At 35.9% G+C, this 14,853-nt stretch overlaps 1 protein-coding gene across 2 annotated transcripts; it reads right to left on the minus strand.

The window, feature by feature from the left end:
- Positions 1–1,542: 1,542 nt before the first annotated feature.
- LOC107850712 (CSC1-like protein RXW8) lies at positions 1,543–14,214 on the minus strand. 2 transcript variants are annotated; one of them, XM_047400970.1, is made up of 12 exons: positions 13,868–14,214; positions 12,671–13,044; positions 12,122–12,268; positions 11,337–11,400; positions 11,015–11,224; positions 8,196–8,375; positions 5,986–6,284; positions 5,235–5,292; positions 4,208–4,486; positions 3,225–3,458; positions 2,969–3,152; positions 1,543–2,893 (listed from the first exon to the last, which is right to left on the minus strand). In XM_047400970.1, exons 2-12 carry the CDS (start codon positions 12,949–12,951, stop codon positions 2,088–2,090), a joined length of 2,742 nt encoding a protein of 913 aa, XP_047256926.1. In that variant the 5' UTR covers positions 12,952–13,044; positions 13,868–14,214; the 3' UTR covers positions 1,543–2,087. The 2 variants fall into 2 exon arrangements, with proteins under 2 accessions (XP_047256926.1, XP_016550915.1); XM_016695429.2 differs by having other exon boundaries at positions 5,235–5,505.
- Positions 14,215–14,853: the final 639 nt, after the last annotated feature.

Consider the following 14,853-nt stretch of genomic DNA (forward strand, 5'->3'; position numbering starts at 1 on the left):
TAGCTAAAAATGTTCTTGCTAATGTGATTGGATTGTCTATAACAAAAGAGTTGTGGGAGAAACTTGAAGAATTGTACCAAACCAAAAGTATTTCAAATAGATTATATTTGAAGGAGCAATTTCATAAATTGCAAATGGCTGAAGGTACAACTACTTTTGATCATCTGAGTGTCTTAAATGGGATTGTTTCTGAATTGGAATCTATTGCAGTGAAAATTGATGATGAAGACAAGGTACTTTGACTCATCTGGTCTCTTTCATCTTCCTACAAGCACATGCAACCCATTTTAATGTATGGGAAGGAAACTGTGATTTTCTCAGAAGTGACAAGCAAATTGATTTCTGAGGAAAAAGATTGAAGAATGGAGATGAAAAATCTCTAGAAGATTCAGCTCTTGTTGTTAAAGGAAAATGGAAGCAAATCTCTATGAAGAAGGTCATCTGCTGGAATTGTAAACAACCGGGATATGTTAAGAATAAATGTCCATATAATGGGGCTAGTTCGGCTGGAAGCTCCAAAGAAGATGCTGTCAATGTTGTCTCCCTAGAACAGGGGATGATATTTCTTTGTAAGAAAGATGAAAATTCTCATGGCATAAATGCTACCTTTAAAATTGTCATGGAAGAGGATGTTTAATTGGTAGCTGGTCCACAAGTTTGCACATGGGCATTGGTTGATAGGTGATGCAAGGTGTGTGGTGGAAAAGATGTCGATGGCTAATGAACTCTTAAGAAATCAACAAGAGTTTTGCACTATAAGTTATTAGCAGTTTTTCGATATGTGCCGAAAATGAAATTCTTGAAATTAGGAAGTGATTTCAAGTGAAAATTCTTGGATTGATTTTTCAATCTGAGTGGATGTACTCTTTATGGTGGGCGTATGATAATTCTTGAATTTAGAATTATGATTGTCAGTAGCAGACAATGTGAAAGTTGCAAGTCACACATGGTTGGCCGAGTTTAGAGTCAGGTGGAGAACTGATTTTGTTATATGTAGCTGGACAACTATAAAGGGCCAACGGATTGCATGTTCTTCTCTTCAAAAGGTGGAGATTTGTTGAAGTTTGTTTTGAAGAAAGAAAATCTCACATTGAAAATCTACTTTGGTTGAGAGGAGGTTGGGAGTTATAAATAAACTCCACCTCTTCATTGTTCAATACACACAAAAATATTATTTTTCTTATTTACTATTAAAGAGGTTTAGAGATAATTATCTTGAAGATCTCTTTGAGAAAGTATTTTAGGAAAAGAATATTTTAAGAAGTGAGGGTGTGTGAGAAAAATATTGTGTATTGTATAATGTAATAATTTTCATATAGTGAATATTTTTCTGGGAGACCCGTGGTTTTTCTCCAATTGGAGAGTTTTCCACGTTAAATCTTTGTGTTGTTATTCTCTTTAATTTCTCTGTTATTTTCTTCTTGAAAACGGTCCAAAAGAGGCGGAAAAAATAGTCCAATTTTACCAACAAAGACTACGTCGCGGATTGCACTTCTAGGTGTATAGCTGTGTGACGACGCTACAGAGAATACGACGCTTTCAAGAACATCCTTAAAAAAGAACACTATGAATTCTTTCCACTACATCCTTGGTCCTGATCACACTATAATCAATTTTCTCCAAACCTTAAAACTCATCCTTCCTAATCCACAACCAAAATTATGCTGCAAATTGTCTCCGCGGACACATTTCTAACACTATTAATCGATGCAATCTTCTCTTGTGTTCTAGTGTTTGTTCTTTGTATTGCCTATTACAACTTCAGCCATTAAGTTTAAAGAAACAAAATTGTACTCAGATCAAGCAAACACAGGTTTCCATAGTCATGGAACCATCTATAGAGGAATATAAAAACAATCTATAACAACTCTTGTAAGTTGTGCATCTTCAGAGCCATCAAACAAAGTTCTGTACACTTCAAGAAGTCTCTTCAGATGACATTTTTCACATGTATAATCCTGTACACTTCCAAGAAGTCTCTTTATGAGGCGGTTCACACGACACATCAACCGTGCCCATACGATAGGCAGTCATAAAAATGCACAAATAGCACCAACACCGCATATATATGCACAGAAAAGATTCATCTACTTGCCACGTGATTCTTCAGTTTCCGAAGATGTACCTTGTGAAGGAAGATGAGGACTTCTAAATTCGGAAGATTTACGAGGTGAAGCATGGGGAGGGCTTTTAATTTCCAAAGATTCACACGGTGAAGGAAGAAGAGGACTTCTAATTTCAGAAGATTTACGAGGTGAAGCACGACGAGGGGTTTTAAGTTCTAGAGATTCACGTGGTGAAGGAAGAAGAGGATTTCTAATTTCTGAAGATTTACGTGGTGAAGCAAGATGAGGACTTTTAGTTTCCGAAGATTCACTTGGTGAAGGAAGAAGAGGACTTTTAATATCCCAAGAAGGAAGATAAGGACTTTTAATTTCCGAAGGTGCATGTGGTGAAGGAAGATGAGAACTTCTAATTTCCAAAGACGTACGCGGTGAAGGAAGATGAGAACTTGGAATTTCCAATGACTTAGATGATGAAAGGCTATGAGAAGGATTTTTAATTTCCAATGACGTACGTGATGAAGGAAGATGAGGACTGTTAATTTCCAAAGACATGCGTGATGAAGGAAGATGAGGAGGACTTTTAATTTCCAAAGATGTGCGTGATGAAGAAAGATGAGGAGGACTTTTAATTTCCAATGACGCAATTGATGACGGAAGATGTGAAGGACTTTTAATTTCCAAAGACGTATGTGGTGATGGAAGATGAGGACTTTTAATTTCCAACGATGCATGTGGTGATATTTCCAAAGATGTATGTGATACAGGAAGACGGGGACTTTTAATTTCAATAGATGTACATGATGGCGGAAGATGCGAAGGACTTTTCCCTGCAAGCAACAAAGCGTGTCAAAAAACATCTGAATAAATAGGACTGTTGACAGTAGTTATTAAGCTATTTGAACCTGGATTAATGTCTTCTACATCTTGAACCTTATGGATACTCAAGTTCTCTCCTCCATTTCCAGGAACAGCTTTACCCAGTGCAAATAAAGTTGATTTGAACTGACAATAAGCTGATGTGAGTTGTTGATACATCTCTTTCATCTTCCCACTTGCCTCGTCCTGTCTATCCATCTCAATGAGGATCTGCAGAAATGCACACAGAATAAGATGCATATACGGATGACCATATAAAATGAACTGTGCAATTAGTCAAACCTGAGCAGGAGGGTCCTTGAACAATGGTTCAAACCTTTGCCTGCAGTACGCGTGGAAGAGTAATGTACAGATTATCAACGGAATAGTGAAGCTTGATGTGGATGAAGATTTTTTAAATCCAAAGACCGCCAACGCTATAATTTGCATCAGCACCATGGAGAAAATTGTTGTGTTGTGCACAATAGGCCAATAGGTTCCACCAGTTTGATATTTTGTCACATATACATTGAGGATCTGATAGTTTCACTAAGACGTCAAACCCCAGTCTAAAGAGGAAAAAGGAAAAATATACAAGAATGTGGATGTTCATAACAAAAAAGAAAGCACATAAGTCACTCAGCAAACACTCTGCAAATAAATCCCTTCTCATCTAAACAAGTAGCAAGACTAATAAAAGAATGCAATTCTGCATAATGTCTCCATACGCGAGAAAAAGAAAAGCCTCCTAGTGCTTTAAGCGAGAAGCAGCGAGAAGTGAAGTGCATGCTTCTTTGAAAAATGCTTAGAATTTAGACGTAATACAAAAATAAAATTTGATCCATTGCGTACATGCTACCTCCCACCAGCACAGATACCGGTTAGAAAATATTATATTGATTGATAGTAGCGAGAGTATCAACGAAAAGCTGAACTTGGAGTAGCCCTTCAGTGAGTAAGAATTTTAGGACAAGTACAACTAAGACTGAATTTTGTGCACTGCAATTTTGGCCAGCATATGAAATGTGAAGCTGAGGTGAAATCAGACAGATTATGGTGCCTAATTGCAAACAATTTAGATTTTAGGACCGATGTTCCAGGAGAATGGTATGCAAGATGAGGATTCAGTTTACTATCCTAGGGTCATCCATAGAGTTCGATAGATACTGATAAAGGAAAATGTTACAAGAATGTTAATTCTCAAGACTAACCAAAACGTCAACTATCTAATAGAGATGAAAACAAGGAGATATACAAGAAGATTTAAACTAGATGGATATATTTACCTGATTACGATATACGAGGTAAGCAATGGAAAAATAAACTACCAAGAGAGGCAGTATTAAAGGTGACAAAATGGCATATGCAAAACCAAAGAGGCCAAATAGGAGGATCCTTGGAACTTCTGTATGGTATGGAAAAGTCAGTGTTCCATGACATGAAGGATCCTTGTTTCTCAGAATAAACCAGGAGAACAATCTGCATATGAGACCAAATGGTTGCAAGAGTTCAACAGATAGACTTGCCCAGCCTGAGGTCAAAACGTAGGTCATAAAGAAGGTGGCCTGCCAATAAAAAAAGAAGCATATTATCAACCAATCAACTCTTGAGGTCACGTATATTCATGATTTATGCGATACGATATCATTGATGAAAGACTGGGGTAAACAAACCGATTCATTTACGTTGCTAGGGAAAAGTAGGCAATGAGAAAAATAGCAAAAGAGGAAAAAAAGTTAGGTGTAAGTGAGATTTCTCCAATTCTCGACTGGACAGGTTATAAGCAGATTTGGCACTAGAAGACATCATTATGCTCTGGAAGTGTTGTTTGACTTCCTCTCATATTCAGTCTCGGATTTTAGATATTTGTTTTGCATTTACCTTCTCTTCCCTTTATCAAATCAAACAATGTCGGGAATGCAACAGATACTTTTAGTCACAGAGAACATGTCCCATTTCTGCCCTTTATCAAATCAAACATGTTGGAAAGCGGATACGTATTTTCTTCAAAGGATTAGTACCTTCTTTCCCACTCCTGAATAACCTTGAAGCGTATTTAGCACAATTTGCATGTAAAATTCTTGTACCATGAGATTAATGCAAAATCAAAACATAAAACTACAAAAAAAAAGACTAGCTCTGGCATTCATCAAGCAGTGGAAAAGCTAAATGAAACTATAAGCATTAATTACATAGGAAAGCCTCAATAAAACACTATGAATATCTGAATTCGTGAGAGAGAGAGAGAGAGTATATTTATGAATATTTGGACAAGATAGTTATACCATGAGAGAAAGCAGGAGGGGGAGTTACCGTTGATGGCACAGCCGTTGAAAGCAGATTGTTTACATCCTTGAAAATTTTGTTTAATCTGTCAATAACAGATCCGGAGACAATGTTACCAAAGAAAACATTCCAGATGAAGAAACATAGAACTTTTATGCATGCACTCCTCTTCCTGCCACTACGTGAGATAGAGCCCTCCATTTTAGAAAATAGCATCATCAATGGAGGAACTATGTAGGAAAATAGAATTAATACAACACTTGGTAGATATCCTGTGGCAAGCTGAGGAACTCCTTTTCTGCAAGAAAGAGGGAGATGACGGATTTACTTAATCGTTCAGGTATGTTTCCCTCTCATAATATACTTCTTTCTTCTCAAGCAATGGAAAAAAAACACAAAGTTATTCAAAGCATCAAAGTGAAACGCTCCAATAAAAACAAACAGGAAATGTTATGATACAAAGGAATGCGGTAGAGATTGAGAAGAAAAAGTTTATCACACAATCGGTTGAAAACATCTTTTTTGCTAGGTCCAACAAGTAGTAATTTCTATTAAGTTCCACATTTTATCTTTCCATACTGCCACATCCTAGTATCGATATCCACAACTATGGATTCCAATTATTCTTTTTTAATTACCTCTCTCTCTCTCCCTCTCTCTCCTTCTCTCTCTCTCTCTTTCTCCCACGCACACGTGTGGACGCGTGGAATACCACCTGTACTCCATGTACAAGTCAAGAAACTAGGTCAACAGAAACAAAAACAGAACACCACATTACCTCTTTAAAATTCCTCTAAGAAATGGAAATGTCTTTTGCAGCTTGTCAAGGTGAACGAGACTTTGTGTTAGTGAAACAGGAAAAAGGAAAAATGCCACAAAAAGAATAGAGGCCACTAGAAGCGCAATTTTACGAATCCAAAGGAGTCTGTAAGGAACACAAATGTTTGACCAGTACAAATCATCTGGTTCTGGAGCAAGATCCGTAACCCACGACATGGGATTCGAAGTTTGAAGCCCTTGCGAAGCAACTAAAGCAGCATACCGATTCCTGAAAAAAACTAAAGCAGCTGCAGATTCCTGCAAGAAAAATACATATCCTTCAGTTCATGTCTTGTTTGGATAATAAGAGCTCCAAAAGATGCAACTATCTCCAATTTCTGGAAACAAAAGAGTTCAGCACAAGAAAGCAAATCAACAATAAAATCCAGAGGAATTAGTACACATACTCTGGAACATTAGCAACTCAATGTGGTTTCTATCATTGAAGTGATATATTTGAATATTAAGGTTATTTGAATATTAAGGTTATCGACAATTGAGCTTAACTCGGGTTCAGTTAGCTCATGAGGTAAGGATTGTCTAAATTTATATAAGGGAGCTAACAACCCTTACCCTCAACCAATGTGGGAATCTAACACTCCTTTGCACGCTCAAGACTGAACATCTGATGAGGACAACATAACATGAGGGCGCAACATTAGGTAATTCAAGAACTCCGATATCATGTTAAGAAAAAGGACATCGAGTCTAACTCAACACCAAAAGTTAGCACAGAAGTAAGGATAACCTAGAACCATATAAGAAAACAACACCTTATACCCTCAACCAATGAGGAATCTAGCATAGAGGACTGGGAATATGGGATTTCATGAACTATTTATGCATTTGAACTTTTGAGCAATAATCACGATGAACTAGTTCATACTAATAAATTTCACCAACTCATGGAGCTCATATTCATCCTGCTGCATGCCAAGTTTAAAAAGTCAATTGTACATCACATAAAGTTTCAGATAAAATTACTTCCATATAGTTCCAAATAGGTAATGATGTACGCCCAGTACTGAATAAAAACTGTCACTAGGCATACAGTGGCATAACCATGATAACCAAACCACTCGTTGACAGGTATTGGTGCAGCCTACTGCCGGGAAACAGAAGTCATAACAAGCATACAAATAGGCTTATTTGCAAGAAAAGATAAAAATGAAAAGCTGAAGTTTGTTGGAATTATATTAAAAACCATTGGATAAAGCAAAAGTTCAAGAAAGCTAAGTTCTTCATTCTTAAAATAGCAAAGAGAAAGAAACCTATGTGACATTCTTAATTAGTATCTATTAATGCAGGATTTTCCTCACATTTCTAGCTTGATTACATCATAACCATGAGAAATAATCTAAAAGGCACCAAGAGTTATCTGAGAATGAAAGTGAGCACAAAAAACAAAGATAACAACTATGTCTACATAATCATCTATAGGGTTGCATCTTGCACGGCAGAAAATGTAGCAAAGTGAAATTCCCCACCCACCGCCTAAAAGCTTCATTGTTTTGACTAAATAATTTTATGTGCAGCATAGGTAATATGATCCAACACTTAACATCGGTATTTGGTCATCCTAACATAAAAGATCCAAAGCTACAAAAGAAAAGAAAATGGATCTGCACTCTGAGATAGTGGTCAAAAGAAGATAGCATTTTTTGGCTATTAATAAACCCCTCCAAGAAACCAAAGAATAAATCGAGAATTTTTACAATGAGCATTCTAGCTAAAGGCAACAAGACATTTATCAACTCTTTCTTCGAATCAAATTTATCCATCAACCATCATGGCCACTCCATAAATTTGTTTGCCAGATCCATAATCCTAACACCGTCCTACCATTTTCTTAATTCCCTTCTCAATTATGATACCAAAACTAACTACTAGGTCCCAAAAGCTGAAGAAAGCAAAATAAAAGATGTGGCTGCAATCTTTCTCTTTGCATTCAATGATACATATATATATTCAACCCCAACCATAAATATTTTGTTAAATTAAACCAGTGTAAAATACAGCAGGCAGAGAGTAATGAAGCAGTAAACTTATGTCAACAGACTGAAGAGAAGCTAAGCAATAAAATGTGCAACAGAACTTCATGAGTAAAGGAACCGTGTATTGAAGTACTCCTAACATATGATTATGATGATATAATGGAACAGTTGTCACCTTTTTTCTCAAATCTGAACCACTACAATCATCTCCTCCTTTATCAGGATCACGCTCACAGGGAATCATCTTGAAAGATGTAGTAGCTCCTCCACAAAGGCCACATCTCATAAAATTTGATCCAGTACAAAGCTCCTTTTGGGTTGTTCTAAGCATCATGAACGCCTCCTCTGCATCAGTCTGTTGTCATACAACTTACTGGTACATTAACCATCAAATAAAAATAAAAGTAAAGGGGCAAAGGAAGAGCGGCAACCAAGAAACTAAATGTCAAAACACTAGTGTAAGCAGAAGTTTAAATCAAGAAAAAAATCAACTGAAGTACATTTTTTTAAAAAAATAACCATGATGTCCCGCCAGCTTGCGCGCACCTCGACTAATTCCACAGAATACCTGTCACTTCCCACCAACAATAGGTACTAGGTAACTCTGTCCACCAAGGCTAGAAAAGACGGGAAGAAATCACCTAGAGCTTATCGCTGTTGGGATTTGAACCTGAGACCTAATGGCGCTCAACCCACTTCATTGACCACTATACCACACCCTTGGGTCCAACTGGAGTACTATCTTAAGCTCATACACGTTTCAAGCCTGGGAACCAACCTCTGGCAGAAATGCAAGGTAAGGTTGCGTACAATATACCCTTGTGGTGGGGCCCTTCACCGCACCCTGAGCATAGCGGAAGCTTTAGTGCATCGGGCTGTCCTTTTTCTCTTCTTTTTTTTTCTCATCTCAAAATGGTTTATAAGAAAACACAAATAAGAAGAAAAGAAGGAGGGGAGCTGCTCGAAGAGTAATGCTTTTCACTTAGGGCCATTGAAGATAATAAAAAAGGCCCCATATGTTTTGAAAACAATGCATAAGAAAAAAAATCATTTTCCATTTAGAGAAAAATGGTATAATTTTTTCATTTATTTTTATCTTTTGCAAAAAAATTTAAACAAACAAAACTTCAAAGCTTGAAAAAGATTTTGGTCGAAAAAATCTCACCTTGTTTTCGACACAGATAGGACCTAAAGAATTCACAGTACTCAAAGGACCCTAGCATTTGACATAATCGTTAAGTAGCATACCCAGTGCTTTTAAAAGCAAAAAAGCACACAAGAGCAACAAGGTCCTAGGGGTTTGAACTGAAAAGTCAAACGTGAACCAAAAGCTTCCTTGGATGGAAGACAATAAGTGAAATTAGAAATATCAAAACATAGATGTATTTAGTACTTAATAACTAAATTGCAATTAACATAACTAATTTCAACATCCAATATGCAGTCATACTGATATTAATCCAACTACTGAACACTGAGATCCTTAGACCACTGCTTCTAATGGTATCACTTTGTGTGTTATTGTCTGAAGTGTACATTTCTCCGAGGTGCATGGTTTCAATCAAGAAGAAATAACCCTTTGCTTCGCAAGTGAAATTTAATGATAGTGGTCTATTGATAAGAACACAGTGCATGATGTGTGGGTTAGGTGTACATTACGAGTTTGAACCCTGCTGCAGACAGAAGTATGGCATGTAACTGGAGAAGAGTATAGGGTCGGACCCATTATCCACAAAGTTTCAAACAATGTGCCGCTAGCCCTCATGGCTTTCACCTCTCGGTTACAAAAAAAAAAAAAAGAACAGTTGATTTAGTATTTCAAGATAGCCAGAAAATGACTGAGCATTTGTTCAGAAAACAAATTCTTTGAAAAAAATATATACTTTCCTGAACAGCATCAAGCCATCAACGGCAGATAAACTTCATATTTTCAAAAACATATCTTCATAATTTCATATCCAGTGGCGAATTTATATGCAATATATGGGCATGTGAACCCGTGATCTCTCCAAAACTAGGTATTTCATGTATATATTTTTTGAAATTGGTTTAGTATTATATCTGGCACTCATGCAATAAGAAGGCTAAAATGGTGCAGCTGGTTGAATGTTGTGTTATTTATCTTGAGAACTAGGGATCAATTCCCACTTAATACTTTTTTTCTTCTTTTCTTCAATGGTGCACCCATGTTCTAGAAATCCTAAATTCGCCTCTGGCCATATCTCATTGTCTATAAGCTTTAATGAGCAAAGTTACGCGAGTTTGTGATAGTGGGAGGTAGATACCCAGTGGAGTAGTCGAGGTGGGTAAAAGCTAAACTGGATGCTACCATTATAAAAAAAATGTGCAAGAAACCTAACCGAAAACACCACCACAGAAATTAATCATTTTTATCACAAGCATCACTGATCCACTCTAAAAAGATGGAATCATCATATACTATTGCCCCCTAAATTTCAAAATTAAAGAGACATCTCCATCTCAGATGAGATGTTCATCCCATTCCTCAGATAAGACCAACAAGTATGTGCTTCTTGCAACTGAAGCTTCTGCTATCTTAAGTAAAGCATCTGCTACCTATTGTGTAGTACTTCGTGGCTAATATCCTACCACAAACCATACACTGATCACCTCATCTTACAGATCGCAAAGTCATTTCCTACCTTTATGAACGTGAAAAATGGGACAAAACTTATAGGTCCCAGTCCCCACATCTCCCTTCATGCAATATACAAAAATACAGAGTTTCATCTCCAATTTTAAAATCAGTTGAAACCATAACAAAATAATCAATTCTAGGTCTCAGTCCCCACATCTCCCTTCATGCAATACAAGAAAATACACAGTATGATCTCCAATATTAAAATCAGTTGAAACCATAACAGAATAATCAATGCACAAAAGAAACTTAGAACAACACCAAGCTCTCCAAAGCTACAAAGCAAATGTTTGCCTACTTAGACAATAAAAAGTATCTTAATCAGCTAATCTTACCAGCAGTTTCTGAACAGAACCAGACCGATAGATAATTTGATAAGATAGATAACTTGATGCATAGTAATTCATGAAGAATTTTTCCAGTGTTTGACTGTATGATTCTTCCTTGGACTTTGGGATGGAACGGACCAGAACTGTGAAGTAACTTGGGCGGTTAAGTGATGAAGTGAAGTATGCCAGTCGCTTCCTTGAGATACTCTTGTACTCCTAAAAGCAAGAAGCAAAAATGTTAGGATAAAAAAGAATGACACAACATAAGTACCAAGTATCTAATGTAAAACAGATAAAGATGACTTAGAAATTAGTTGTAAGTTCTTACAAAGAAAAGAAGAAGACAAGCAGAACAGGATATGATATACAGTGCGAGGCAGTGAACCCAGAACCTGAAGAAAACATAGAGACAAATTTAAGTGAAAAGTAAACTGTGATGGAAAAGAAGCTCAACAAATCAAGATATAATGTGATTAACACACAGTTTATCTGTGAAAAACAGAATTCAGGTAAACTTACAAGTCGATCTCTTTCATACTCCCCCAGTCCCAACTTATGTGGTACCATTTGACTTGGCACAAAGTTTAAGAAAGAAAGACTAATTTGTGATTTAAAACAAACCTTACATATTTGTGTGGCTCTACACCATTTTATTAAGGGTAACAGTGGAATTTTAAGGCTATTACTTTGGAAATTTGTGATTTAAAACAAACCTTACATATTTGTGTGGCTCTACACCATTTTATTAAGGGTAACAGTGGAATTTTAAGGCTAATTATAGAAATGTGCCATTTTTTTTTGGTGGGGTAGGAGGGGGAGGTGCTTAACATTAACTTCAGATGCAAATGCTGAAAGGATAAACTTGGCATTTCCAGATTATTGGACACAAGGCAAAGACAAATGCTTTCTATTTCGTAAGGAACAAAATCACTATTTGCATTATGCATCTGTGTACGTCTATTTAGAAGAGAATAGATTAATTATCTGCATTCAAAAGGTAAAGGTAAGGTCTGCGTACACTCTACCCTCCCCAGACCTCACTTTGTGGGATTTCACTGGGTATGTTGTTGTTGTATTCAAATAATTAGCAGCAAACTTATACATGTTTCATACCATCTTGACCCTGGCTCAACGTTCACAATGGTGAATACCTCCAAAGACTCGGCTGGAATTTGCTGACGCCGAATATCCTGACCAAAATAATTAAGAGGCACCACGAGGAAAAGGCCTAGAGTTGTTGCAATGGAGAATATTCGGCAACTGTCCACAATAAGCAGCAGGAAAAGGTAAGTGCACTTGTAAGACTAATGGTACATAAACCCCACATAGATAAGAGTAAAGACAGGCGTACAACATACTTTCTAGGACAAACTCACCATTTAACATATGCTATACATCCTTACACCTTTATATTGGAAACACTCTATTTAAAATTAGGCCATGGCAACAAGCAACAAATATTTTCAGCAACAAGTAGACATCTTTCCACTGGAATTCCTCAGCTTGATGAAATATTCATTAAAAATTACTGAACTTCAGTTGAAACGTGAACAAAGTTGAGCAAAGAATAATGTTGCTAACTCTGAATTCCACGCGCTACATTGACTTTTCAGCAAAAATAGAAGAGGAAGTAATTAGTACAATGAGGAAAGTTCGTTTCACCTGAAAACAATCATCCGCACCAACACGAATGCATCCAAACCCCCGGCAGCAACTATTTCTTCATCAGATGCTTCCCATGCCTTTAAGATCCAACTAGGAGAAGGAACAAATCGCTCAAAGTTAAAGCCACCGAGCTGTCTTGTTCGTACCCGAGCAAACCTCTGGCTAAAGTAGACATTTACAAAAGTTGGTTGTTTCCTTAATAAGGAATACAAAGTGAACAGCACCACACAGACTGCAATATTAACTCCAGCAGAAGTCAAGAGTGCAGATAGCTTCATCCCCGTCTTCCAAATAAGCCAGCAACGTCAATCAATAACTAAGAGCAGACATTCCCTAAAGCCAGAGAACCAGCTGCGTTTGAAGTCCACAAACTGCAAAAGTAAATGTTATAGCTCAAGTGTTTCCTTTTTCAGAAATATGACAGAACTAGAGATAAAAACTTCCCATAAGTTTAAGAATTAGTCATGTGACGTGCAGAAAGAGGTCCTCTTCTATCAACAAATTAAATCAACACTACATTACTTCATAAACCCAAAAATATACTACTTGCTTAATGAACTATACTAAAACTTCATTTTATGGCAACGGCTACACTAGCATAGTAGTAAAGGTAAAATACCACTGAACTCAAGGGCGTGGCCTAGTGGTCAATAAAGTGGATTGAGAATCACGAGTTGTCAAGCTCAAATGGAGGCAAAAACACTAGGGAGGCGTTTGGCCATGAAAACAATTCAGAGTATTTGAGAATATACTTCTGTTTTCAAAGTGAAAAATGAGATTTGAAAATTGGAGTTGTGTTTAGCCACGCATACAAATTGGAGTAATTTTGGAATTTGTGTGAGTAATTTGAAGCGAGAACAACTTTTCGTAGTGATTTTCAAATTTCTAAAATTCAATTTTATTGCCAAACGTGTTTTCCATAGTTCAAATGGAGAATAAGTATAAAATTTTCATGGCCAAATGCCCCCTACAATAAAACTTAAGCAACAATCAAATTTATGCAGAAATGACTTCATAAAGTTCAAATCCAATTCCCATTAACACCAATTCAGAGCTACTACAATAAAACTTAAGCACAAAAGCAACATAAACAACTAAAATTCATCACACAAAACAGAAAAAAAAAAGAAAAAAAAAACTATAAATAACTCAATTCAATTCAAAAAAAAAAAAAAAGGAACAACGAAAACTTACTATAATTGAATCACCGGAAATTGATAACTTCTCCAATATGATAAATCCAAGCACAAAAAAAAGAGTAACAATTTCTACTTAAAAGCTAACAAAAAAATCAATTGCTTTTACTTCACACAGAGAAAAAAAGGAGTATACAAAAAGATAAACAAATTTTTAAGACTAAAAAGCCCTTAGAAAATTTTAAAAATTATTGCTTTTGAAATTTGCAATTGCTTTTACAGAAAAAATGAGCTGCTAAAATTTACTACTAATATTTTTGAAGAAGGTATAGTAGTAGGAGTAGAATAGGGGAGGCGCGTAGAGTAAATGTGTTTGTTCTAGTTTATCAAGAGGCGCGTCGGTTGAGAATGACTATCTTTGACTATTTTACTCCTTTTATACGTGACGTGATGAGCATAATAATAATTTAGCTAATAAAATTTGAGATAAATCTTATTAGCGTTTAGGATAAGATGAGTTAATGATTTGGTACGGTGTTTAATACTGTTCCACTCTTAATTAGAGATCGAGAGTTTGATTTTGGGTAGGAAGAAAACTCTGTTGGGAGCGCTGTTATCTTAATAGACCTTGCAACGCGCGATTTAGATTAATTGAGGTCCAATACAGGCACCGAATAAGAAACAAAAAAAAAGGTGTTTAATACTATTTTTGAAATTTATTGTTTAAAATAAATCTAAGAAAATTATATGATTATAAATCATATTATCAACAATTAAATAAGTATTTTAATATTAAATTGTTGTTAAATATAAAAATGTGTCATTTTTGTTTTTGATTGATTAAAAAAAACGAGTCATATAAATTGAAGAGGAGTAATTAATTTGAATTATTTTATTACATTATTTGTATTAAAATAGTAAAATTACTATATCACATGGAGATGTGATAAAATAATCTTATAAAATATTTTTATTTATTTCATGTATTAAACGAACTTGTTGCGATCATTTGTGGTGTGATAAGTATAATAATTTCGAAATAAA

The sequence above is a fragment of the Capsicum annuum genome, chromosome 12, assembly GCF_002878395.1.
Source record: "Capsicum annuum cultivar UCD-10X-F1 chromosome 12, UCD10Xv1.1, whole genome shotgun sequence".
NCBI classification, from domain to species: Eukaryota; Viridiplantae; Streptophyta; class Magnoliopsida; order Solanales; family Solanaceae; genus Capsicum; species Capsicum annuum.